This window comes from Labrus mixtus, chromosome 4, assembly GCF_963584025.1.
Source record: "Labrus mixtus chromosome 4, fLabMix1.1, whole genome shotgun sequence".
NCBI lineage: Eukaryota > Metazoa > Chordata > Actinopteri > Labriformes > Labridae > Labrus > Labrus mixtus.
The window spans coordinates 32,417,751-32,445,482 of NC_083615.1; the positions used below are offsets into that span (position 1 = coordinate 32,417,751).

The 27,732-nt window shown below is 41.9% G+C and overlaps 1 protein-coding gene and 1 non-coding gene across 2 annotated transcripts; both read left to right on the plus strand.

Moving 5' to 3' along the window:
- Nucleotides 1-3,092: 3,092 nt before the first annotated feature.
- On the plus strand, nucleotides 3,093-24,766 carry tgm2l (transglutaminase 2, like). Its single transcript, XM_061036952.1, has 15 exons — nucleotides 3,093-3,333; nucleotides 9,370-9,540; nucleotides 11,541-11,771; nucleotides 12,349-12,467; nucleotides 12,924-13,052; nucleotides 14,116-14,293; nucleotides 15,506-15,647; nucleotides 15,749-15,852; nucleotides 16,454-16,596; nucleotides 16,688-16,787; nucleotides 16,901-17,046; nucleotides 19,788-19,917; nucleotides 20,067-20,227; nucleotides 20,455-20,591; nucleotides 23,901-24,766. Exons 1-15 carry the CDS (start codon nucleotides 3,321-3,323, stop codon nucleotides 24,073-24,075), a joined length of 2,079 nt encoding a protein of 692 aa, XP_060892935.1. The 5' UTR covers nucleotides 3,093-3,320; the 3' UTR covers nucleotides 24,076-24,766.
- Nucleotides 24,767-27,613: 2,847 nt separating this feature from the next.
- Nucleotides 27,614-27,732, plus strand: LOC132973621 (5S ribosomal RNA). Its single transcript, XR_009673031.1, has one exon. It is a non-coding gene; the product is annotated as a 5S ribosomal RNA (ribosomal RNA).

The following is a 27,732-nucleotide window of genomic DNA, read 5'->3' on the forward strand; positions in this document are numbered from 1 at the left end:
AGGTCCTGCAGCAATACAATGAAAGCTATAACAAGAAAAAACCCATATAACAGGCAGTTTAAATAATTACAAATATATTCATATACACACAATAATTCTCGCAAACCCGTGCCCTCGTTAAAAAGTCACATTTTACAGCAGTTGCAATTACTTTCACTAGTTCTTTGAAAACACGGTACGATACAAGAGAAGCCGTAATTTTTCCACATAAAGGGGTCAGCAACACTAAAAGCAGTCCTACCCCTTGATATTTTTTTAAGTGACCCAGTTTTGAGATCAGGTTGTATGGATGGAGATGTTTGTAGACAGAAGAGAAGTCAGGTAAGGAGTGAGTTGACCAATGAACAAACAGAATAATGTGCTGCTTTCTATGCTGACCCAACAAGGGCCAGACGACAGATTGATACAAGTCACAATGGTGAGCATGAAAACTGTCAACAGTGATAAAATGAATAGCACAATGTTAGTGTGATGACAGTTTAAGTGGAGACTGATACGGCCTCCTTCATGTTATAATTAAACACAAGGCTCAGGAGAATGGTACGACGGAGGATTAGGGCCACGTTAAAACTTTTTACATTTTTTTAAATTTTTAAATTAAAGTCGTAAATTTACGAGAAAATTATGAAAGTAGAACTCTTAAAGTCTTTTCCTCTGAAGACAACTTCCTCCCAGTCAGTGTGGTTCTTTCTTCAGTTTCTTGCAGTATCTTTTCAGGGTGCTGATATTTTATGACAATATGAAGATGATGATGTGCCAAAATGTGTAGTTTCATATCTGCATAAGTAAACAACACAACTATTTGTGTCTGTTATCGGTCTGCCTTGTTAAAGTGTCTCATGTGCAGAGACAGTTTGTGTCCTGTTCATCATTTTACAGATAAACAAGGTCTTCCAAGTTGAAGTGAAAACTTCTCTTCAACTGTTTTTACCGACTACACAAGGAAGTATCCTATTTCCTTATTAGTGAAACCTTTAGGACAAGATGCTCCATGTTTGTCATTTGAGAACAGGATGCTGCTGCTCTTCTGATATAGACTAAAATAACCACTTTATTCTTTTATTCTTTAAAGACTTTAAGAGTTCTACTTTCATCATTTCCGCGCAGGGTGGTCTCAAACTCGTTAATTTACGAGATTTAAGTATTAACCCTGAACACTAGTCCAGCCCCCTGGCAAAAATTCTGCATTATGTCAGGGTGTGAACGTAGCAGTAAATATTAAGGACATCTCACCACGGGCAAGTCTGTGGGGGTGATGACATTTACATCACACTGTCGGTGAGCAACTGGAGCAATCATCATGCACGTAGTGAAGCTGCTTTGTTCCCTTTTTTTCCCACTCGCAAGCATGTCCTTTATCATTTGATGACACTGTGAATACACTCAATCACACGTAGCATTGACATAAAGGCTCAGACTGTCACCAAAGTGTCTGACTGTGTTGCTCAGTCTGCCATTTCCTGCGTCTTGTCTTGCCTCCTGAGACCCTCCCCTTCCATCAGACTGTGAAAGTCTCCTGCTTAAGCCCCGAGTATACATGATTTTTACTTCACATACACATGACATCAGAGCGTTGGTTGTGCATGCCCTCAGGAATAAACGCGAGATGCAATATTCATATAACCGCTAGGAGCAGAGTAGAGATGTATGGTGATGAGACCGGAGATGATTACCTAAGAGACACCAGAGAGTCGCTACAACAGTGGCGGAACATTTTGAAGAAAAGTTAAAGGCAGAGTGTGCTACATTTTACACGTACATTTTGCAGAAATCCAGTATAATCCTCTCTGTAAATATCTCTCTGAGTCATGACTTCAAGTGAGATGTGCGAGTCCAGCTGACCGTAAGGTTGTCTGAGCCGTGTTTACACGGATGGGACGGCCGGGCGGCTCATCCCCTTGTGTATAAAGTGAGTGAGGGACTAGAGGAAAGAAGAATAACATACTGTACTCACTGTTTATTTCACATAAGCGTTTATAGATCATGGTCATGCAATGTGAAGCTACGTGCTAACTAAAGAGGGCTAGCTTTAGCCTGCTAACACAACAATGCAGCTCGAGACAAGGACAATTTTGTCCGCCGTTTGTGCTTTGTGCTTTATTATTATGGTGCGTTCCAATTTGATAACTCCTTTGTGCATATACGCAAGGGGAGAGGGGTTGGAGGTGTGTCGCTGTAGGAGAGTGGAGGATTCAGAGTGTGTCTCCAAACAGCAGTTTGTTTTGGTTTCATGCTAGTGCTCAAAGGCCTATACCGGATCAAAAAGTCACATATTCTTTCTTTAACTAATCGAGTCCCGCAACATCCAAAAATGCGTCCCAAAATAGTGTGGTGACAGCTCATCTCTACCTCTGTGTTTTACAGTCTGGTTTATGTGGTGCTCCCTCTAGAGGAATCCTCCAGTAACACGCATTGTACAAAGGCAAGTATGTGAACATTTACGCTCATGACGCAGCCCTTAGAAGGTGCCCGTGTGAACATGCGACTCAGAAAGATTTCAGGGGGCATGCTGTTTCGAAAATATTAAGAAAATGTAAGGAGTGCGTGTGTAAAATAGGCTTAAGGAAGAGTGTATTAACACAAAAAAAGAGTCAGAAGATGAACAGTTCAAATGATGCACCTGACCGTACATATTTCACATACATGAACACAATCTTAAAAACACACAGGAGAAAAAACATGTTTTAAGATTGAATCATGTACTGTTTTTTTAATATCAGATTCTGTCAAACATAGATGAGAAACAGGCTTCCATCTGCGATAAGAAAAGTTGAGCAATTTTGTGGGAAACGCTGGTGGAATTTCGCTGAATGCTCATACTTCTCTGGAGTAATGATTCTGGCACATAATAACTTATTTACTTTAGCAGGAGTCTGATAAGAAAAGACGAGCCTGGATGTTACTCCTCCTTTAATGTCACAGCCCCCTTTCCATGCATCCTGCCAAACTTAACAACATCCACCCGTCAACTTATACGGCAACAAAGACCCCAGTGTGTCTCAGAGGGGATGAGAAACTCAGTTTAAACTATCAGTCACACCCTGCAAACACACACACACTCGCACACTCACACACGCACACCCACGCAGACTTCAGGATTTTGGTAAGTGATGATGTCAGGGCCGGGGGTCATTATGGGAGGGGAGGTGGAGTCAGAGAGTGAGTGTGTTTTGGGGTGAGAGTGTGCTAGGAGAATGGGAGGGTCAGACTTGTGCTGTATAAATACCAGACTGTGATGGAAAGAGGAGTGAAGAGACACTTGAGGACACTCAGAGACGCACTTTAAGACACAGGAGAAGGAAAGAAAGAAGAGATCTGCAATGACCAACAACGGTAAATGAACTCTCTATCTATCTCTATCTTTCATAAATCTTATGGGGGATTATGAGATATGTGAAATATGTGCTGACCTGTATTCACATGGGTGTAATGTGACTCACCCTAATTCTAGCAACAAATACTATCCACTAACCGGGACAAGAGTCAGGCTGGCCAAAAGGAGGCCACATTTATCAGTCGTGTGTTAAATCATTTCTGTTTTTGTCGGGCCTGTGTAACCGGTTGTGTTTCTCTGCTGGACTATGGAGGGTGTGTGTCTGTCTCAGATGTTTATGGTGCAGGAAGAACGCCACAACCGGAGTTGCTCTCACTCTGGATCTCTTTCCTTTTTATTCTGGTGGATAATACAAAAGCACACAATCAGCATTGATATGCAACTGCAAGGACTCACATCTGTATAACACAAAAACACGCACACAAGAGCATTAACGTGAGCATCACGGCCACGAGGACGCAGCTAACTGGTAAGCTAACTAGCATTAGCTCGGCATGTAAACAAACTGAAACTCGTAAAATAACATAAACATTTCTACACATAAATGTCCGAAACTCTAACAGTACATTCTAAACGGGTTCATGGACAAAATACATGTTACCTAAAGTTTTTGGAACAGTTTTAAAACATTAAACAGAGATATGTTGGTCGCAGCACTAAACACACACACCCACCTTCAGCTCAGGAGAGATTCCTTTGCTGAGGTATGTACGGTGGCCAGCTAGGAGCCCTACAGTTGCACTATTAGACCACCAGGCGGCAACAAAGTAACATAAATATGACAGACACATTTTCACAAGCTCTCACATCTCATTCTACAAGCTCTCACATCTCATTCTACAAGCTCTCACATGTCATTCTACAAGCTCACATGTCATTCTACAAGCTCTCACATGTCATTCTACAAGCTCTCACATGTCATTCTACAAGCTCTCACATGTCATTCTACAAGCTCACATCTCATTCTACAAGCTCTCACATGTCATTCTACAAGCTCACATCTCATTCTACAAGCTCTCACATTTTGCAACATATCTACCTTCATACTTTATTGTCACCTCGGGGAAATTTGTCGTCACAGCCTTGCAAAGTTGTTACATATATGAACACCTAACACAGGAAGAAACGCATCAACAGTTTATCAGCTTCAAAGCAGCCAAAGGAACAGTCAGCGTTGCAGCTTGTCAAGAGCTCCAACAGCTGAGGGGACAGAGCTCTTTTTAAAACGTACCCTATAGCTTTTCCAGGTCGGAGTCCTGTATCTCCAACCTGACGGCAGAAAAGAGAAGAGAGGATTGAGTGGGTGAGAGGGGTCATTGGCCACAGTGAGTTCTCTGTTTGTCAGGGCTTTGTTGAGATGTGAGAGGTTTTGGGTGGGTCGACCATGATGATTTCGGAAGAAATATTTGTGATACGGGTGAGATTATTTTTGTTTCAACAGTTAGCATGTTGAAGAAACAGCAGTAGAGGAGGATGGGTTGAATGATGCTTGTATACAGTAGTACTGGGAGGTGAGATGAAAGGGGCTCTGAGCGTTTAGGAGTGTCAGCGGTGTGTTGATCAAAGCCGAGTTTATGGTCCAGGGTGAGTCGGAGATATTTGAAAGACTGCAACGGAGCTCAGGTGAAATTAGTTTTGACAGATATTCTGGTGCCTGACCGTGAATGGCTCTGAAAGTGAGCGTGAGAATTTAAAACTTAATCCTATAAACCACAGGGAGCCAGCGCAGAGCTTTCAGTATGGGAGTGATGTGAGACCGTATTCGAGCAGCAGCATTCTGGATTGACTGGAGATGATTTCAGGAGGCTATGCTAAGTGAGGTGGAAAAAGCATGATCTGGTTAGGTGCTTGACATGGCTGTCAAGTGATAATGAAGGATTAAAAATGACTCCAAGATTACGGAGGTTGGCACGAACAGCAGAGGAGAGGGGCCCAATGTTTTGTAAGATTATAGGAATGTACTTGTCTTGGGCAATAACTAGGACTTCTGTCTTTTCTGCATTTAGTTGTAGGAAATGAACAGTAGCCCAGTCCTTGATAGCAATGTGGGGTTATGAAGCGTCATGTCAATGCAAATCAATGACACTTAGCGCATTGTGGCGATTAAAAAGGGACTACTTTGCATGAGATAACTTATACAATCAATGAATAATAATAGAGTAAAATTAATCAACTGAACTGAACTTATTTTCATCCTAATTCTGAACAATAATGACATGTGTTCAGTGGTGGTTCTAGACCACTTTTACTGAGGGGGCCAAAATGGGGCCAGTTGTTTTGAGGGGAACATTAAACCCAGGTCCAAAATAGACAAAGATGATTGCTTTAAAAAATATATAAATATTATGCCAAATAATAGCACACATCATAAAATACCATGATTTAAATTTGTTTCAATAACAGAATTTAATACTTTAATTCCTTTTGGAGGGGTGGCCACAGTGGGGGCCACACTCAGTGTTAGAGGGGCACTGGCCCCTGTTGGCCCCTGCATAGAACCGCCAATGCATGTGTTGGCTCTGTAATTAGTAGAAAGGCTTACTTTTTATGGTAGGCCTATTGCAAATTATCTTAACCGCAATTTTCTGGAGGTTACATCAACTTTACAATTATTCAAGAGAAGGCCACTCTAGATCACAAGTTATGTATATCTGAACGACATGGATGATAAAAGCCGGCCATATTTCCAGAATAAGATTGTGTCTGTTGGTCTCATGAGTGCGAAAAATGAATAATTGCCGCTAGCTGGATTTAGGCGGATAGCAGGTTACTAATATGAGATAAATGAGTAAAAATTGTGACATGGTTACCAATGCAGACAGCCCGGGGTGCCGGTTGTGTTTAGTGTGCACGCCCCATATATGGAGGCTATAGTCCTCCGAGCGGATGGCCCAGGTTCGAGTCCAACCAGTTGCTCCTTTTCCCGCATGTCATTCCAGACTCTCTCTCGCTCCGATTTCTGACTCTATATGCTGTGCTAGCACTATATCCATTTTTCTTCCGCTTATCCGAGATCGGGTCGCGGTGGGAGCAGGAGCAATAAGTCAGCCCATACTTCCCTCTCCCCAGCAATGCTTTCCAGCTCCTCCTGGGGGATTCCCAGGCATTCCCAGGCTAGACAGGATATATAACCCCTCCAGCGTGTTCTGGGTCTGCCCCGGGGTCTCCTCCCAGTTGCTCTACATAAAGGCATACAAAGCCATAAAATAAACCTTTAATAAAACAAATATCTGGCTTTTATCAAGAACAATCAAATATGCCAATGTCACTCCAATTTAAGCATCACCTTACTCGCTGCCTGTTGATTTCAGAATTACATTTTAAGATTATTTAAGGCAGAACACGGGCTGGCCCCTTTCTGTATGTCTGAGCTTTTAACCCCTTATGAACCAGGACGCAGTCTGGCAGAGCCCGACTGGCTGTTCCAAGGTCCAGGCTGAAAACTAAATGCTGTCAGAGCCCCCAGACTTTGGAAAAATCCTGCCAGAGGAGATAAAGCTTTTACCCTATGATTTCATTTCTATTTTTAATCTGTTATTCCATAAATCTGCTTTTATTGTCTGCTGTGAAACACTCTGTTAGCTGTATGAAAAAGTGCTCTACAAATAAAGTATTATTATTTAACCTTTGAAGCACTACTAAGTTTGCAACAAAAGTCCAACTCCATGATACCCCCTCTTATAAATGTTGTAAAAAATATTGCACAATAATTAATGTCCTGAATAAAAGAGAATAAACAAAGACAATAATCTTTACTGCCCCACTTCCCATGTTCTCTACAATATATAACCTGTATACATATTATGTATAAACTTGCGCTTTGTTATGTATCAATCGTGTAAATTCCCCCTGAGCATGAGAAAAAGAGAAAAGAGTGTCCTGGCTCTTGATCATTTTTAACCACACAGAGTTGTAGTGTTCAACTGTAGGTTATCTAGTTCAGATTATGACTTTTGCCCACCTGATGACCGCAATTAAGTAATTACCCCTTAGCCCAGGCATGGGCAAACTACGGCCCGCGGGCCATATACGGCCCGTTGGGCTTTTTAATCCGGCCCGCCGAACTTGTCCAAATTATATTATTATTAAATAAAATTTTATTATAATTAAACCTCGTTCGTTTTCCCCTGTAATGCCCGCGTTTCCCCAATAGATGGCGCACTTCAGAGTGTGGTGTATTATGCCCTTCTTCACTTTTTCGCTTTGCCCTATGAACCCGTATGAGCCCTTCTGTAAAAATGAGCGGATCAAAGAAAAGAAAAGTGGACAGTGAATGCCGAGTGTTTAATACGGAGTGGACAACTAAATATTTTTTCACTGAAGTCTGATCAAAGGCTGTATGCCTGATATGCCAAGAAACTGTCGCAGTTTTCAAAGAGTACAGTATCAGCCGTCACTTTGCTACGAAGCATGCTAACTACGCTAGCAAGCAGTCCACGCAAGAACGGGCGGCTGCGGCTCAGAGGTTGAAGGCTAATTTACAGACTCAGCAACATTTTTTTCACCAACAAACTGCGATTCAAGAGTCAACTACCAAGGCAAGTTTTTTGCAGGCATTCAAATTAGCAAAGGCTAGCAAGCCTTTCTCCGAAGGCGAGTTTTTAAAAGAATGCATGATAGAGACAGCAGGTCTCTTGTGTCCGGAGAGCCAAGGCCAGTTTGAAAAAATCAGTTTATCACACAGGACTGTGACTCACCGTGTGGAACTGATTGACGAAGATATAGCCAGCGAATTAAACAAAAAGGCTGAGTCCTTTAAGTTATATTCACTAGCACTGGATGAAAGTAATGACGTAAAAGACACTGCTCAGCTCCTCATTTTTATCCGAGGGATTAATGACAGTGTTGAGATAACGGAGGAGTTTTTGACCATGGAGTCCCTGAAAGGAAAAACGCGAGGAGAGGACTTGTATAACCAGGTGTCTGCTGTCATCGAGAGAATGAAGCTACCTTGGAGTAAACTTGCCAATGTCACAACGGATGGATCGCCAAATTTAACTGGAAAACATGTTGGGCTGCTGAAAAGAATCCAGGATAAAGTGAAACCAGGATGTTATTTTCCTTCACTGCATCATCCATCAGGAATCTCTGTGTAAGTCTGTATTGCAGCTTAATCATGTCGTGAATCCAGTTGTAAAACTTGTTAACTTTATACGAGCAAGGGGACTTCAGCATCGTCAGTTTATTATGTTCCTGGAGGAAACTGATGCGGATCATCAGGACTTACTGTACCACTCTCGTGTCCGCTGGTTAAGTTTGGGCAAAGTGTTTCAACGAGTGTGGGAGCTGAAAGAGGAGATCAGCGAGTTAATGGGGAAATCCGACAAATTTCCTGAGCTAAGTGATATACCTACGTATGTGAGCAGACATTCAGCGTCATGAACATCAACAAAGCCCCTCACAGATCCAAGTTAACTGACCAACACCTCGGATCTATCCTGAGAATTACCACTACAAAACTAACTCCAGACTTTAATGCACTGGCAAAAAAGGGAACTGAAAACTCACTGAAACTGAACGTGAGTTTCTCTACTGTGTTTATTAAAATTTAAATTAATTAAATGAATGCATTTGGAAATCAATTTGTACAATGAACCTTACATATTCATGCTTTGCTACCTGTTAAAGGCCAAATCCTTTCATGTAATGGCTTTTACATGTCATTTATATTAGTTCACACAAACACTCCATCCATCTGTTCCTGGCCTGGCCCCTCTGTCAAATTTTAGAACCCATTGTGGCCCGCGAGTCAAAAAGTTTGCCCACCCCTGCCTTAGCCAATAGCCCTCGTTGCAGCGTCTGTGGGTTTGAATCTGACCTTTGCCCTTTGCTGCATGTCATCCCTCACTCTCTCATCCCAACATTTCCTGTCTCTAGTCAACTGTCCGATCCAATAAGGGAAAAAAAATACAACTTTGAACTGTGACCACACGCCAAACTGAACTCTGACTGAAAACTCTCCCATCACTAAAGAAAAAAAAAAAGATTGTCACCGAGTGATGATGATTAAAATGTGTCTCTGTCGGTCCCATCAGGTTTGATCATCGATGTTGATGTGAGAAGTCACGAGAACAACTTGTTTCACCGTACCAGGGACATCGATCGGGAGCGCCTGATTGTCCGCAGGGGTCAACCTTTCTCCATCACACTGCAGTGCTCTGACTCTCTGCCCCCCAAACACCACCTGGAGCTGGTCCTGCACCTTGGTGAGTCCGGCCCGATGGGGGGTGATTCTGTCGGGAAATGTAATGTTACTGTTATTATTAATGAAAAGCAAATTGTTTGTGTGAGTTTTTCTACAGCAAATTTGCCAATCCCATCTATGCCAACTTGGAAGCTAAAAATAGTGAACTACTGTACTTCAGGGGCCAGATTTACTAAATGTTTGCGTGTCTTAAAACGTGTGCACACTTGATACCACCAGCAAAAAAAGTGCTATCTGATCTACTAACGGCGTGCAGTGAGGATTGCGTCTTTCAAATGAGCAAAACAACACGCATTGTCCATTTAGTACGTTTGACTTAATGAATGTGCAATACGGGGCGTTTCTGACCCTAACGTGCAAAATACTGGGAGGAGAAAATGCAAACAAGTTAAGTTAGTACTCGCATCGTGATTGACCAAACCTGACAAAAATTGCGGTGATTGTGACGGTGTCTGTATTTAACACCTTTGAAAGGAATGTGCTAATCCAGGACACCAGTGTTACACACAACATGCTGCTGTTATTGTAGTTAGGAGGAGACATGCACAACAAACAACAAAAGAAGGCATAAAGATCGCATTTTTCCCCACATGTGTTTACATGTTTCAAATGACAGAAAAGTAAATGGCATGATTCAAAATTCTAATCGTTAAGGAAGAGAAACACCATGATTAAATTACAGGCTATTGTTGCCATAGCCTACAGCCAAAGAAAACTGAACATTCACAGCCTCTGAATTCTATAGAATTTCAACATTGACATTTATGTCTTCCTATTTCCCTCTTTTCACCAACATTACATTTTAAACTGAGGATTTCCTTTTTCTCCATAATGCGCTCGTCTCCTTCCTCTAAAGCCCGCTGCTGCTACGCTGTAGGACGCTTGGTTTGGGGGGCCTCACCACTGTTTGTACCCCCGTCTTCGATACCTTTTTCCAGAGCATTTATGTCCGATCAGACACAGCGCTGGCCAGCTGTCTGGTGCGCAACAACGGCGAGTGTAGAGCGCCCGGTCCACAGAGGACACAGCTCAGACCTCCTGCGCAATGTATGACACTACATTCTTAAGATTAAGGGAAGAAAAGAGAGGCCCTGTTTAATGCCGATGTTTTCTTATAACCCAAATTTTCATTGTAATATTCAGATTTATATCCTATAACTAGAAAGTATTGTGCGTTTATTTGCCTCTCCCACTAATACCTATTTTGCGCTTGCAGTCATCCTGCTTTCTGTCCAAACTCTCCGTGATGTAAACCAGTAGAACACACAAAAACCTAACTTAAATAGTACCGCCTCCACAAGGTTTGCACCTGGTGTCATTCACGCACATTTTCTTAGTAGATCACCCGCAAAACGCCCACCAACCAAACGTGCAAACTTTTGGAGTGAACACGCAATTTAGTACTCTTTAAATGAGAGCTTAGTAAATCTGGCCCCAAGTTGTTAGTTCTACAAACATACATGTTATAACTTCCTTTGATTGAACATACTCCTTTCTTTTTGTATCCTGTAACAGTATTATCAGCATTCAGCCTCTTCCTTGCAAGCAGTGATGATATCCAGTAAGTGGCTGGATGATGTTAACATTAGTGTCTTTAATCAAAGCTAACGGGTAAACAGATGTGTTAGCTTCAAACTGACCGATTTCCACAGTTCATTGTTTTTTCAGTTGCTGAGGAAGCAGATACAGATTTTCAGATACCCTAAATGAATAAGTCCAATTGAATAAAGCAGTAACATATGACAGATTAACAACATTTGAGGTCCTGCTCGGAACATGACATGTGGATGTGGGTATTAGTTTACTTTGGAAGAACCACTATCTGGGGCCGGTCCAGGTTTCTCCCAGCGAGGCAGCCTAAGAAAAATACTGGGAGAAACATAGCTGCCCCTTTTTGCCCTTTTTCCTTACAACATGATGCGACTCAGACAGACTCAAAGCAGATTATTTGATGCTGTTGCTGAAATTGATTTTCTGAATTTCATTTCTCTGTTACCTCAGCGAAGAGGGATGAGGTGGTGATAAAGGTCCAAAAAGGACGCGGGGCCGGAGACAAGTGGTGGTTTAACCATCAGGGAGCGCAGGATGAGATGCTGCTGACCCTGCACAGTCCAGCAGACGCTATCATTGGCGAGCATCACCTGACTGTGTTGGTGATGTCACCAGATGGACGCATATTAGAGAAGATTGAGAAAATTAAGTTCCACCTGCTCTTCAACCCGTGGTGCAAAGGTAAGCAACGTGCATACACAGTTTTTTTTAAGTTTTTTTTTCATTTTTCTCTCTTCAAGAGGGTAGACATCACACATCATGCAAAACTGACATTTTCAGTTCAGGCACAGTCAAAAGAAAATGTTTCTTGATGTGTAGTCACCCAATAAAAACATGAAACAATACAGATAATGTTTTTCTCCCTGTTTTACAATAGTTTTATTTGCATTAAGTTGGATAGGAAAAATATTGGAGATGCTTTTGAAAAATGAAGAGAGGTTAGAACACAGAAAGATTTCAACAATGATGCAGAGCTGGCTAAACACTGAAGCTTCAGTGTCCACCACATGGCAGATGTGTGCACAGCGACTCTAGGGGGGGGGGTGTTACCTCTCTTCAATGTTTTGTATTTGGACCGCAGTACCCAATCTAAACACTAGGTATCAGAGTTACACATTGCTCCTTTAATGCTTGTATTCCTTTAAGGCAAGGATAGAAGATTGATCAAGTAAGACTTGTGCCTTTTGTATGTTAATGTTTTTTTTATGTGTGTGCGTGCGCGTGTGTGTGTGTGTGTGTGTGTGTGTGTGTGTACTAGATGATGTGGTGTACCTCCCTGATGAGAGTCAGCTCCAGGAGTATGTCATGAATGAAGATGGAGTCATCTACATGGGGACCTGGGATTACATCAACAGTATTCCCTGGAATTATGGACAGGTAGTTATCGCTCTCTCACACACATACACATACACATTGACCCACATATTGTGTCTGTGGGTCGAGTGTGACTGTCAGGTCAGTAGGTGGCCTGTGTGAATTGTCACAGCAGTGTGACAGCAGAGACTCTGAGCTACAGCTGAATCAGGAAATCTTGTTTGTTGGACGGAGGAAACTTCTGGACGGAGGTGTCAGAATGTAACCAAACCACACAAACAAGGGCCTGTCCCTTCGCAGCTCACTGAGAGGACAGAGCGGAAGACAGACAGGAAAACAGACAGACAGAAGATAGATAGACAGGATATGGTGAAACAGACCAACAAACAGGAAACATGTGATTAAAAAACAGTGTGAAACAAAGTCAAGAAGCATCAACATTTCTTTTTTTTTCCTTTTCTCTTTTTTTCCCTCTCCTTCCTGTTTCTCTGACTCTGTTGCTCTCTCTCTCTCTCTCAGTTTGAGGACTTTGTGATGGATATCTGTTTTGAAGTCTTGGACAAATCCAAGGAGGCCGAGAAAAACGCAAAGATGGACACTGAGCGGAGATCCGACCCCGTTTATGTCAGCAGGATGATCACAGCAATGGTGACGATCTCTTCTACTCGCTGCTGAAACACACTGACAGTTTTTCAGTAGAAGGACAAAGCATGCATATTTAATTGTAGCAACTACTACTACTGTGTACTACTCCCACAAACATATGAAAGCTTTACATTCAATGTGGTATACATCCAGACTCAGTAGCTCTGAGACCGGATGCTCTCAAGGTCTTTGATAAGAAAAATAAAATTAGGATGATCCAGATCTGAGCAGAGGGCTGGATTTCAGGACCAAAATAAAGACTTTTGATTACTTAAAAAAACAGTTTTACTAACAAGACGACATTTATTATTATGCACTTGAATTGCTGAAAAGTGGACTTGAGGAGCGATGGGTGCCCTGTGCACAGCTGTGCTACTCATCCGGGGTGCAGCTATAGAGCAGGAACAACACAACATTCAAGATCAGAGTTATGCAGCGCTCTTGGACTATTCTTTACTCTGATCTAGAAGTGAACAAAACAATTCAGGATTGTGTCCCCGCAAAATAATCAAATACATGTCAATACCAATCATCAAATATTGCTATCAAAGCAATGGTTACAAACTCTCATTCTGTTTGTATTTTGGCAGCCACACTGAACTAATTGGATGTAGTCAGATTTAGAGCACTGGTAACCTGGTTTGGTAATGTTGGAAAGTTTGTACCTGGATCAGGTTGTTCTTGTCCATTTTTATTCTCAAAAACAAGAAAATAGTCAAATGGATAGCACCAAATCAGATCTGCAAATCCATTTAATTGTGATCCAGACTGAAATGTTTTAACATCTTGACTCTACCATCTTGTCAATGAAACCAGCCCTGTTAGAAGTGTGAAGAATAATCTGTAATCAGCCTGCGAGTTTTAAGAAATTTGAACAGAAACTGAAACTTCATCACTAGATAATCCATGCCATATCGTAAATGTCTAAATCCTTGCCTCACTGTTTGATTGACTGGGAAATCCTTCATATGATTCCATACACATGTTATCAGTTATCAGTACACATTTCTCACAATGAAATCATGCTTCATGCAGTGTTTAACAAACTTCTTCTCCACCTGTCCAGGTGAACTCTAATGACGACAAGGGTGTGTTGGCCGGTCGCTGGCAGGAGCCGTACACCGGGGGAATAGCACCTTATCGATGGAACGGCAGCGTGCCAATCCTCAGAGAGTGGAGCAAAACCAGGGCGAGCCCCGTGAATTATGGACAGTGCTGGGTGTTTGCTGGCGTCGCCTGCACAGGTGAGGCTCACACAGATTTTTAAATGTTGCTATGGTTTAATTCTCAAACCATTTTTTAAAAAGTTCTGAGCACTGAAGATACATGTCTGAAAATCGCTACATGTGCCAATAAACAGTAAAGTTTACCCCAAATACGCCTAAACATTTAATTCCTGTGTCAAAAATAATGTTTTGGAGTCATTTATTTTTGACACCAGAAATAACCATTTGTTGGCACACACTGATTTTAAATGACCAGCACTTAGATTTCCATAATGTGAAGAAAAACACTCTCTTTGTGCATTTATTTGAATGTCTGCTTTCTTTGCAAAACGCAGACGCTTACTATTGAGTTAGTGATAACAGGAATAATTTACCAAACAATGCAAAGAACAAAAAAAACTTGGACATCTAACTGTTTGGACACCCTATAAAGACTCTTCTACAATTAACTTAGTAGATGCTGTTAAACCAAAGCAATGTTCATCAGAAAGTAAGTACAACACTAATGCATTCATACACCGCCACCAAAGCAATGAGGGGATAAGTGTCTTGCCCAGGGACACATTGCTCAGCTGGGGATCGAACCCTCAACATTCTGATTGAGAGGCGACGACTCTACCAACTGAGCCACAGCCACCCTGCAATTCCACTGCCACTCAGTGTCAATGCATATCAGTGCATCTGAGGCGAATGTGGAAATAAGCATGTTTTTGTTGACACAATGAAATAATTGAAGAAAATTATCTAGGTAGGTATAACAATGTCATAAACAACAAATGTTAAAATAGCAGAAATTGCAGTTTTGCCTAATTATATGCCTTTATGTGCTTAAACAATGACAAATGCTATTTAAGTTCTGTGCATTACAAGTGAGAAGGGGCTAAGATTAAGGCATGGCAGCTGTGTGGAGTTTGCACGTTCTCTCTGGCATCCTCTCACAATCCAAGACTTACTTGTTCAGTTAACTTCTCACCATTTGACTCTATACTGGTGTAACTGGTGCGTGAGTGTGATTGATTGATTGTTCCAATGTTAGTCCTGTGATTGGCTGGCGAACTGTTGCATCCTGCCTCTTACCCAATGGCCGCTGTCAGGGGTAAATGTGTATCTGTAGTGCAGAAGCAAGCTAACTTAGCTTGGAATTGGTTTGATACTTAAATACGGAGCTTAATTAAGTAATGAAAACAGTATGAAGGAATTTTAAGATTGTCTGCTGTGTTATCTCCACAGTGCTGCGCTGTTTAGGAATCCCAACACGCCTCATCACAAACTTCGATTCAGCTCATGACACGGATCAAAATCTTTCTGTGGACTTCCTGCTCAATGAAAGTCTGGAGAGGTTTGACAGCAGAGAGAAGGCGGACAGTAGCTGGTGGGAACACACGCATGCTATTTTTTAAATTTGTATTTACTCAAAGATTAGCCTAATTAATTTAATGTGACTGAATCTCTGCGTGTTTCTTGTGATTTTAGGAACTTTCACTGCTGGGTTGAGTCCTGGATGAGGAGAGATGATCTCACCAAAGGGAACGATGGCTGGCAGGTTTTGGACCCCACCCCTCAAGAAAGGAGTGATGGTATATTTCTATTTTTTTATTTACATAATCTCTGTTATTTACCTCTCTCTCTTTTCTACTTATCTGTCTCTCACTGTTTCAAGGAACACTTCTCAGCTTTACCGCCTTAAGAAAAACTAGAAAATGTACTTTCCATCTGTCTATTGATGTCTTTAATCGCCATCAATTCCTCACGCTTTCTTTAATGTCACATAATGACTTGAAGCTGTTCCTGCTTTGGTACCAGTGGCGGTTCTGGGCCACTTTTACTGAAGGGGCCAGGCTAGGGCCAGTTGTTTTGTCAGAGGGGCATATTCAATCCAGGGCAAATATACAGAGATGATCGAGCTTTTTTATTATTATACCAAATAATAGTGCTCAACATTACCTACCACGTCAAATACTCCTGCTATATCTATGGAGAAAGTCAAACCAACATATAAGGCACAGGGGGGACCAAAGGGGGGACCAAGCTCAGTGTTACAGGCACTGCCTATAACCGCCCATGTTTGGTACCATTATTAAAAACGTAGAAATGTCTTTGCATTTACCTGGTCAACTATCTAAGGATGTAGGAAACGCTTTTAAGAGTCCTTGAAGTTGTGATCTTTTTGCTCTTCAGGTGTGTTTTGCTGCGGCCCGTGTCCAGTGGCCGCCATCAAGGAGGGAAATCTCGGAGTAAAGTATGACGCTCCGTTTATATTTGCCGAGGTGAACGCTGACATCGTCCACTGGATCATCAAACGAGATGGACAAAGGCAGAAGGTAATGCAGTTTCTTTGTATTTATTACAAAGATGCGTTCGTTCATTTTTGTTTGACTCTCAAAGCAATGATGATTGTTCTTATCGTCACAGATCAGAGTGGATAAGGGGAGTGTGGGGAAGAACATCAGCACCAAAAGTGTATTCGGTGACTTCAGAGACGATGTCACTCTGCACTACAAATATCCTGAAGGTCAGTTTGAACGTAGCTGCAGTCTTCTGTGATGCGTTAGTTGTCTTCCACTCGTTAACTTGTTTTATATCTGCTTTAGGGTTTGTTGTCATGTACGAACATTGTCTTCACAGGCTCCCAAAAGGAGAGGGAGGTATACGAGAAGGCAGGACGCCGAGTCACAGAGCCGACCAATGAGAGGGTAGAACCAGTACAGCTGCAGCTGTCAATCAAGCATGCTAAGCCTGTGTTTGGGACCGACTTTGATGTGATTCTTGAGGTGAGCGGGGCTCAGGCGGCACGCTAAATGATCAAATGAGGAGTGGATTCAGTCCTCTTTCTCCAGTCAGAAACATGACACATGCTCAGTTACTCCTTGCAACCAACAGGAAGACAAAATACCTGTTAAAAAAATCTGCTAAGAAACTTTATACCAGGCATAATGTGCTGGATTCCTGCCAGTCTGTCTTAAACATTTGCATGAATTAATCAAACTTAAGCTTAACACTTATTTTGTTGAATTTCAGTAACATGTTCAACTTGTGTCAATGTGTCCAGGTTGCACATATCAGCATTCCCTGATAGGAAGGGGACAGTTGAGGGGCCCTATAGCATAGTGATTCAAGATTCAAGATTCAAGATTTTTATTTGTCACATGCTCATACAGATGTGCAGTGAAATGTAAGGACTGTTCCGCAAGGCCATGCAATAAACACTCAAATTACTAATACACATATATACAGTAATATAGAATATAATGTAAAAAATAAAAAATAATTATTTGAATGTACAAAATATTAAATATAGAATAATGTAAACAGTGTAAAGTGTCCAGGGTGTCAAAGTGCAATGTGCAGATTGGAATGTGTGGTGTGTGTGTACATCATGTAGTCACAGTTCTGTTTTGCTTTTAACTGAGGAGAGTGGAGATAACAGTCTGGACAGCCTGAGGAAAGAAGCTCTTCCTGAGTCTTTCTGTGTTTGCCTTGTGTCGAAGGCGCCTGCCAGAGGGTGCCACATAAACAGTCTGTTACCTGGGTGGTGGGGATCACTCATGATCCTCTTTGCCCTGGCTGTGCTCCTCCTTGTGAAGATGTCCTGGAGGGTGGGGAGTGTTGTACCCATGGTACGCTCTGCTGACTTCAGCACCCTCTGCAGGGCTCTTCGGTCACGTACAGTGCTGTTCCCGTACCACTGGGTGATGTTTCCAGTCAGCACACTCTCCACCGCTCCGGAATAAAAAGTCTTCAGGACCTTCACAGAGACTTTGAATTTCCTCAGCTGTCTGAGGTGATAAAGCCGCTGCCTCGCCCTCTTCACCTGACTGTCTATGTGGGTTGTCCATGTTAAATCCTCAGAGATGTGCACCCCCAGGTACTTGAAGCTGCACACCCTGTCCACCAGCGTCCCATCAATTCTCAGTGGGGTGTAATCCCTCTGCTGTCCTCTCCTGAAGTCCACAATCAGCTCCTTGGTTTTGCTGACGTTCAGGAGCAGGTTGTTGTCCTGGCACCACTGTGTCAGGTTTCCAACCTCCCCTGTATACGTCTGCTCATCTTTGTTGCTGATGCGACCAACAACCATGGTTGGTTGCATTGCACGAGGTTATTGCACGAGGCCCATGTACGGAGGCTATATCCTCGAAGCGGGCGGCCCGGGTTTAAATCTGCCCAGTGGCTCCTTTCCTGCATGTCATTCCCCACTTTCTCTCTATCCCTTTTTTCTGACTCTATTCCCTGTCCTATCTCTAAATAAAGGCATAAAAAGCCCAAATAAACCTTTAAAAACGTTAGGGGACAGTTGAGATTAATACGTTTTTACACTTTCTCCAACATTAATTTTTGGAATAAATTAATATAAAATATCTAGTTATTCTATTGTCACGGCGAACACAACCCTGGGATTATAACTTGTTCAGGGCTCCCAGGCGTCTGCTGCCCGTGGTATAACTGCCAAAGCTAAGACAAGGGAGACGGACATTACCTGTTGCAGCGTCAAATGCGTCGTTGCCTGGACCAGCTCACTCTGCTCAGTTCTAACACGTTCTCATCCGACACGGAAGAGAATTTTAAAAACAAACAGCACGCAACAAAAGAAAACTTGGTAACAAAGAAAACGGGGAAGCAATAATCAGTCTCTCATCAAAACTCAAAGTCGAAACATTTTACTTCTTGCACACTTGCCCGCCGCAGCTAATCAAGACGATGGCTCCCCAACCACTGGCTGCACGACCAGCCAGGAAGGCCCGCCCCCTGAGCTTGACAGCCATGCAATACAACCTATCAGGGATGTTGTTGAAAGAATATCCTATCCTGTTAACCCTGAAATGTAAAAGGATTAAAGATCTCATGTCCAAGCAACGACTTTTTGTAGGCCTGTAATCAATGCTTTAAAAAAAGAAAAGGGCGATAAAGAAGAAGACTGGTCCAAACCCGGTTCAGCCGCGCTGCTCCACTCTCTGTCAGTGGAGGAAGAAAAGTCTGCACCTCCTCTCTGTGGCACTGAAGAAAAGTCCGCAGCTCATCTCAGCGGCCATGAAGCAATGTCACCAGCCGCTCTCAGCCGTGGCAATGAAGAACAGTCCAGGAACAAAGCAGGAGGGAAACAGCGGGTCTCCCTCTGAATCAGTCCGCTCCCGCGACGCACTGTCTGGTGCTAAGCGGTAGCTCCACTGTCCGTACAACATTACTTTCTTAAAGTGGCATAGCTTCTTTTGTAGTAACTGTTGGGTTTCTACTACTATGTATATTTTAACTCTGGGATTTATCCCTGGGTTACAAAACTATTTCAATTTCAATAGATGGACAAATTATGTGATGTTCAAATAAATCATTTCATTATGTAAATGTAGAACCACTTTTACTAAAACAGTCTTCCAGCTGTTCCCAGTGAAATGTTGTGCTGCTGTTATGTGAGTGTAGACTGTGTTTCATCTTGTACATTTTGATGGACAAAAATATCAGCATGATCACTTACACTGGCCCATCTATTAATCCAGTCATCAATCCATTTTGTCTGCAGGTGAAGAACGAAGGAGTCAGGGAAGCTCACGCTCAACTCACCATGCTGGCCATGGCTGTAACTTACAATTCGCTCCACCAGGGGGAGTGCCAAAAAAAAACAAGCAGTGTGACAGTGCCTCCTCAACAAGGTTAGCAGCTCAGATAAACCTACAAAGATAAAATCATTTCATGCTAAAATGCACATGTGCGTTACCTACACATTTTATTTTGCTCTTATTAATACTGTTGGGTTATTTGTGCACCACTCCCCTGTCTGACGATGTGTTTTTGTTTTCAGTCCACAGGGAAGTGCTGCGTCTGCACTATGAAGACTACGGCAGGTGTGTGTCAGAGCATCATCTGATCAGAGTGAAGGCGCTCCTAGATGCTCCGGGGGAGAACGAGCCCATCATGGCTGTGGCCAACATCCCACTGAGCATGCCTGAACTCCTCGTACAGGTGAGTGAGTGCACACTGAGCACAGCTGGCTCAACTGGAGGGTCCTGAGGCTTTACCAGTGGAGAACCCTGGACACTCATTGAATTCAGACCCTGAGAACCAGGGTCTAAATGTAGCTCCTCTGGTGTATCTCGGGCCCTTGAAGTCCCTGCATGCTCTATGTCTAGTAGTTTCCACACAACAAAATGATCCTGGCTGTGGATTCATTATTTGTGGTGTCTCTGCAGGTACCCGGGAGGGCTTTTGTTTGGGAACCAGTGACAGTCTTCATGTCCTTCATCAATCCTCTCCCAGTCCCTCTGAGAGGCGGTGTGTTCACTTTGGAGGGGGCCGGCCTGCTGTCTAACACAGAGATCCTTGTTAAGTAAGTACTGCTCAAATACACAAGTACAAATCTCCTTTCACCACCACATATCACACACACACACACACACACATAATTACAGTTACAGTTACAGCTGGGCCAGGACAGAGATGAGGAGATTTCTGTGGCTGTCAGACTTCTCTAGCACTGTTACCATGGAGACACTGGGTGTTAAGGGGAGAAATTAGGTTCAAAAACGTAGATATGGGTTCCGATCCTTGGGATATTATTTTTGTTTTTAGGGGATTTAGATGATTTATTAAATCCGTGGTTCTCAACTGGTGGGTCGGGACACAAAAGTGGGTCGCATTGTTGTTGTGAATGCATGCCTGGAAAAGTCAAACAGTCTTTGATGTTTGTTTTGTTCCGTCTCTTTTATCCGTCTCTTTTTGTACCAAACTCCACAATTTTTTCGTGAAAACAAATCTTATGGGTTGAAAAATATCATAAATTTAGGTCGTGATTTCTCATTAAAGGAATTGGTGGTGGGTCGTGAGCATAGACTGTAAATATTAATGGAGGAAGTCTGAGTGACCTCAACCATCTATATAGCAGCGGGCTCCGGAGGCTCATCTGCAGCAGCCGCCATGCTGGAAATTCTGTTTCAGCCTAACTTTCAGTCAACCTAACGACAGGCTGAGAGCTGGAGCTGAGGCGGGTTTTAAGCCTCTTGAGGAACCATTCCATCTCACCCACCTGTCAATCATGTCAGCTACGCACCTATGGATAACACTTATCGTTTTCAAAATCAAAATGGAGCCGTTTTATCACCCCCCGTACAGTATGTGCCAGTGATGACAATAACTAATCAGACCTATTTTGTTTTTTGTACCAGGCTGTAAACATGTTCATTTATGCTGTAAAAACATATTTTTTGCCTGTCATATGTATGTGACTTCCTGTGCTTCTGCAGCCAGCCTCAAGCGGACACTCGACCAACTGCAGGATTTTGCACTTCCGCATTGGCTTAATTTTTCACGACCGGAGGTTGCAGCTTGGTCATGAGGCTATACTAGTTGAGAGCCACTATGAAATCAAATAAAATGTAAAAAAAAAAAATAATACATGTCAGCACAAAGTTACTTCCAACAGAAACAATAACAGATCAACATTTACTATCTATTTACTATTTATCAGATATTCTGTCTCATATGAATCCAGCTATGTGCAGCCTTGACTCCATACCGATTTTTCAAATCTCAAATAATTTCTCAAAGATGTTATGGACACAGTTGGGCCCAGTATCTTATCCATTATTAACAGCTCACTTTTAACTGACCATTTTCCATCTGCTTTTAAACATGCTGTGGTCCAACCTCTTTTAAAGAAACCAAATCTTAACCCCACTGTTCTTAATAATTTTAGGCCTATTTCTAAACTCCCGTTTTTATCAAAAGTTTTAGAGAAAGTTGTTTCAATGCAGATTTTAGCTTTTATGAATGACAATGACCTCTTTGAGAAGTTTCAGTCTGGTTTTAGAGCACTCCATAGTACAGAAACAGCCCTCCTCAGAGTAACAAATGACCTACTTTTAGCTACTGACAGAGGAGAGAGTGCAATTTTAATTCTTTTAGATTTAAGTGCGGCATTCGATACTGTAGATCATGCCATTTTAATTGAACGTCTCGAGTCCTGGGTTGGTGTCAAGGGCACTCCACTTGCTGGTTTTATTCCTATCTTTTAGACAGAACCTTTGCGGCCACCATAGGTAACCACTCATCCTCCATCCCTTGTTTTACCTGTGGTGTACCGCAAGATTCGATTTTAGGCCCACTCTTATTTTCTATTTATATGCTCCCACTCTGTAAAATGATCCAGCGCCATAACCTTTCTTTTCATTGTTATACACACAGATATACCTTCCGCTGAGACCTGGTGTCCAAGTAAGCCTAGCTGCTGTTTTTAACTGTCTCGAGGATATAAAATGTTAGATGGCTCAAAGTTTTTTACAATTAAATGAGTCAAAGTCAGAAATCATACTCTTCAATTATCCACACCAAAACATCAGCCAGATTCAAAGTTCCCTCGGTCTCCTCTCTGCTAACATCACACCCATTGCAAGAATAGTAATTTCTTACTTCTTCTTCTTCTGGTTTTAAAAGACGACATCACATCACTCCTGTCCTTGCTTCCCTCCACTGGCTACCTGTCACTTTTAGAATTGATTTTAAGATTTTACTGATCACTTTTAAACCTCGTCTTGGCCTTGCCCCGAGTTACATTTATGAAATTTTAACCCCCTACCAACCTTCTCGTGACCTCAGATCCTCAGGCAGTGCCCTTCTGGTTGTTCCAAAGTCGAGGCTCAAATCTAAAGGAGACCGAGCCTTTGCGATCAGTGCCCCTTGACTTTGGAACAACCTTTCCTGAGGAGATAAGGCGGGCAGAGTCAGTCTCATCTTTTAAATCACTTCTTAAAACTCACTTTTATAGACTTGCTTTTATGTGATTTCTCCTTTAAATATCTATCCCTTCCTTTTATTAATTGTATTGCTTTTAACCCTTTTTATCTTTCTCTTCTTTAAATGTTTTAGCCTTTAAATGTATCCCTTCCTGTATTCATTTTACTGCTCTTAGTCTTTTTTAAATTCCTACTCCTTTTATCGTTTAACTCTTCAGTTCTCTGTTGCTTTATTCATTTAACCAATGTCCTGTTTATCCCTTCTTTTTATCTTCATTCTGTGTTTACAGCCCGTGATGTGATGTCGTCCCACTCTCCCTCAATTTTAATTTTGTTTTCTCCTGATTGATTTTAAACTAATTTTCCTTTACTGTACTGAACTCCCTCTCCATACCTGCCTGTTGAATCTGTCTTATTCCTGTTATTTGCATTTTCACAATTTTGCCCTCTCTGTTGATCTGTTCTATTGTTGTTTTGCTGTATTTGCTTTGTCTGTCACAGCACCTTGTAAACATTTGTTTTTAAAGGTGCTATATAAATAAAGATATTATTATCATTATTATTATTGTTATTATTGTTATTATTATTATTATTATTACTAGTGTTAAATACTTGTGTTAAGGACAGGATCTAACCCAGGGGTCATTTACTCCATTTACAGACACTTTCGGGGCCAGACTCTAAAATATGCTTGCATAGCCTGACAGTTATCAAGCCCGATGTGAAGAGTTAGTGTCACCTATGCGAGTATTTCAGCCTTCATGTTAACTGTTTAATCACCCAGATCATTTATATTCTGGAGGCTGGATGGGAAGCTTTGGTGGGCCGGATGTGGCCCACAGGCCGCCATGTTGATGATCAATGATTTAACATAAGCCATTCTCTCTCTCTTTGCTTTCCTTTTTCAGTGGAGACATCGCTCCAGGACAGAAGGTGTCGGTGAAGCTCTCTTTCTCCCCTGTGAGGACCGGAGTGAGGAAGCTCCTTGTGGACTTTGACTCTGACAGACTGAAGGACGTGAGGGGAGCCGCCACTGTGGTCGTTCGCAAGAAATACACCCCTGTGTTTACCAGATATCAGTAATGACCGCTGAACTCTCTCAAAGCGACGCGTCTCTATTTGGTGACGTTTTGTGGCATTCCTTGAATGTGAGAGGAGGAGCTGCTCTGCCTTGCTGCGGGGGCTCGACGGTCAAATGATACAACGTTAGATCAATTTAATGCAAACAAGTTGTGTTCCTAGATGAACGGTCTCATAATAATCACAAAGACAGACCGGAATTCATCTTAATGCCACTGTGTCCTATTAAAAACATAAGTAGCCTATATATGTTCTATGTTCCTGCTTCTACATTTCAGATATGTGAACTAAAAATATATTTTATCATTGCTTTCTTTTCATCAACCTCCTCCGTATCCCCTTATGCTTTCTGTTGTTTACATCGCCTTTATTCTCAAACCTTTATTTCCATCTCTGAGCGATCTAAAAGTAATCATGTCTCTGACTGAAGGTCTTTAGATGTGTTAAAAATCTTTGTGCCGTGTGCTTTTTTTGTGGATATTTGCTGAAAAATATCTGATAGGACGTTTCTTTGATTTTTGTAACTTTGTGTATTTTTTTTGCACTGTTTCCAATTACATTTGAGTGATAATACAATTATGAAACTACCACTTTATTACATTATTGAATCTTTAATATATATACTTTTGCATCATTATACAGCCAGGCCTTTAAAAAAGACTGTTTGCTTCCAATAAAAAATATTTTTCACAAGTATTGATTTGGTCTGTTATGTTTTTAATTCTGATTTTAGGATTACAACAGGGAGGATCAGAGTTGGTCGTCTCTCAGGCGGGAGGCCGGGGGTTCGATTCCCAGCTCCGGCAGCTACATGCCCCATGCGTCTTTGGGCAAGACACTTAACCACAATTTCCCGCTGCTTGGTTGGCGGTGTATGAATGGTATTAGTTACTTCTGAAGGTCAGAAAAGCACACTGGAACTCAAGTCAATTCACCATTTACATTATTTTCCATTCTAAGTGGCAGTAAAAGACGGGGTACATGGACATAAAACATTTTATAAAGAAAATATATCATATTGTACACGCGACCTCACAGGCTCTCCTGAATGCCTAAAAATACTTTTGTTATTTAACTGTTAGATACAGAATGCATCTGTTAACTTTAATTTGTTAATAATGTGATCAGACGAGTATGACATACACTTAAACAAGTCGGCATAGTCTACACCAAGGTCTTTGTATGAAAATATGGATATATGACAGAAGACTTAAAACTGGATTCTGTCTAAAGGACTGTAGGGCTACTCATAGAATCTGGAGATACGCTTAATATTTACAGTCTATGTTTGTAACTTTCCTTCATTGCAGGAACCAGTGTGAGGCTATCTATCTCCACCATACAAACTACAGACTCTTCTAACAATCCAATCCAATCCAATCCACTTTATTTATATAGCACAAGTTTAAACAAACACAAGGTTTCCAAAGTGCTGCACAAGAGAGTAAAATAGAGATAACAAATAAATAAAAATATATAAAAATATGCATGTGTACACATAAAACAAATACAGTCACATAAAACACATAAAATCAACACTCTACGTGGGGGTAAAAGCCAAAGAAAAGAAGTAGGTTTTAAGAAGAGTTTTAAAACGAGATAGAGAAGAGGCCTGCCTAATGTGCAGCGGCAGCCCATTCCAAAGCCTTGGAGCAGCAATAGCAAAAGCTCGGTCCCCTCTGAGCTTAAGCCTAGCTTTAGGGACTGTCAGGAGCAGCTGGTCAGCTGACCTGAGAGATCGGCTAGGCATGTAGGGGTGCAGCAATTCAGAAAGGTAAGGAGGGGCAAGTCCATTTAAGGCTTTAAAAGAAAATAAAAGAATTTTAAAATGAATCCTAAAATGGACGGGCAGCCAGTGAAGTGAAGCTAAAATAGGTGAGATGTGCTCATACTTGCTTGTGCCAGTTAAAAGACGTGCAGCAGCATTTTGAACCAGTTGAAGACGCGCAATGGAGGACCCACTAACCCCCATATACAGTGCATTACAGTAGTCCAGCCTAGTGGTCACAAAGGCGTGGATTACTGTCTCAAATTGCTGTCTCTGAAGGACTGGTTTAATTTTTGCCAGCTGCCTTAACTGGAAAAAACTAGACTTCACCACAGCTTTAATCTGGCTGTCAAATTTAAGGTCTGAGTCCACTTTTACACCCAGATTGTTCACAACTGGCTTGTGATACTGTGCCAGAGAAACCAGATCAACTTGGGGGAGGGTCACAGAAGTGCCACCAAAGACCATGACTTCTGTCTTGTTTTCATTAAAATTCAGAAAATTTAACGACATCCAAGCTTTAATGTCATGTAAACATTTTTGCAGTGGGTTAGTGGAGTACGAATCAGCCTTTTTGAGGGGGACATAGATCTGGCTGTCATCCGCATAGCAATGAAAAGAAATGCCATGTTTCCTCAGAATAGAGCCAAGTGGTAAAAGATAAAGAGAAAATAAAAGAGGGCCAAGCACAGAGCCCTGTGGTACCCCACATGAAAGAGGAGCAGTGGAGGACACAGAGTCATCAAGGCTGACACAGAAAGTCCGATGTGACAGGTAGGACCTGAACCACTCTAGTGCTGTGCCACTGATGCCCACCCACTGCTCCAAACGAGCAATCAATATATCATGGTCCACTGTATCGAATGCTGCAGTCAAATCTAAAAGTACAAGGACAACACAGTGACCAGAGTCAGTAGCTAAAAAGATGTCATTAAAAACTCTTAAAAGTGCTGATTCTGTGCTGTGCAAAGTTTTAAAACCTGATTGGAAAATCTCTAGAACATTTTGTTGATTTAAAAAGTCCATGAGTTGGGAATACACAATCTTCTCTAAGATTTTAGAGAAGAAAGGCAATTTTGAGATAGGCCTGTAATTTGCCAAAACAGCAGGGTCCAGTCCAGGCTTTTTTAGTAAAGGCTGCACAACTGCATGTTTAAGATTTACAGGGACTACTCCAGTGGACAGACTGCTATTAATAACTGAGAGACAAGATGGCCCAACAGTGGGAAAAACCTCCTTAAATAAACGAGGCGGGACAGTATCATCCGGAGAGCCTGAGGGCTTCAAGTGACCCACAATCTCCTGCAAAAAAGACAGGGTCACAGGCTCAAACGTGTCCAAGACAGCAGAGCAGGGGACAAACACTGAAGGATCAGAAGCAGGAGGTGAATTAAGTGCTCTGGCAGATGTGACTTTGTCAATGAAGTGATGAAGAAAGTTCTCACACACAGCAGGGGAGGCCTCAATTCCTCTCTGTGGTGCATTCAGAACAGAGTCGATAACTTTAAACAGCACACGAGGCTTATGACAATTTAAAACAACGATATCAGAAAAAAAATCATCTATCACTTTCTACATACCATGCTACACATTTTTTCTAACATCATTCATTTTATATTTACATATGTTTTACTCTTTTGTCAGATGATGTGATGCAAACTTCTTAAAACTGAATGTTGGAAAAACAAAAGGAACTTATGATAGACTTTAGAAGAAAAAAGGACGAGGTCTCCCCAGTGATCTTTAAAAGGCCCGTTTCTGCACACAATATTGTCTTACAGCCATACCACCCTGAACACGCCTGATCTCATCCGATCTCGTAAGCTAAGCAGGGTCGGCCCTGGTTAGTACTTCGATGGGAGACCGCCTGGGAATACCAGGTGCTGTAAGCT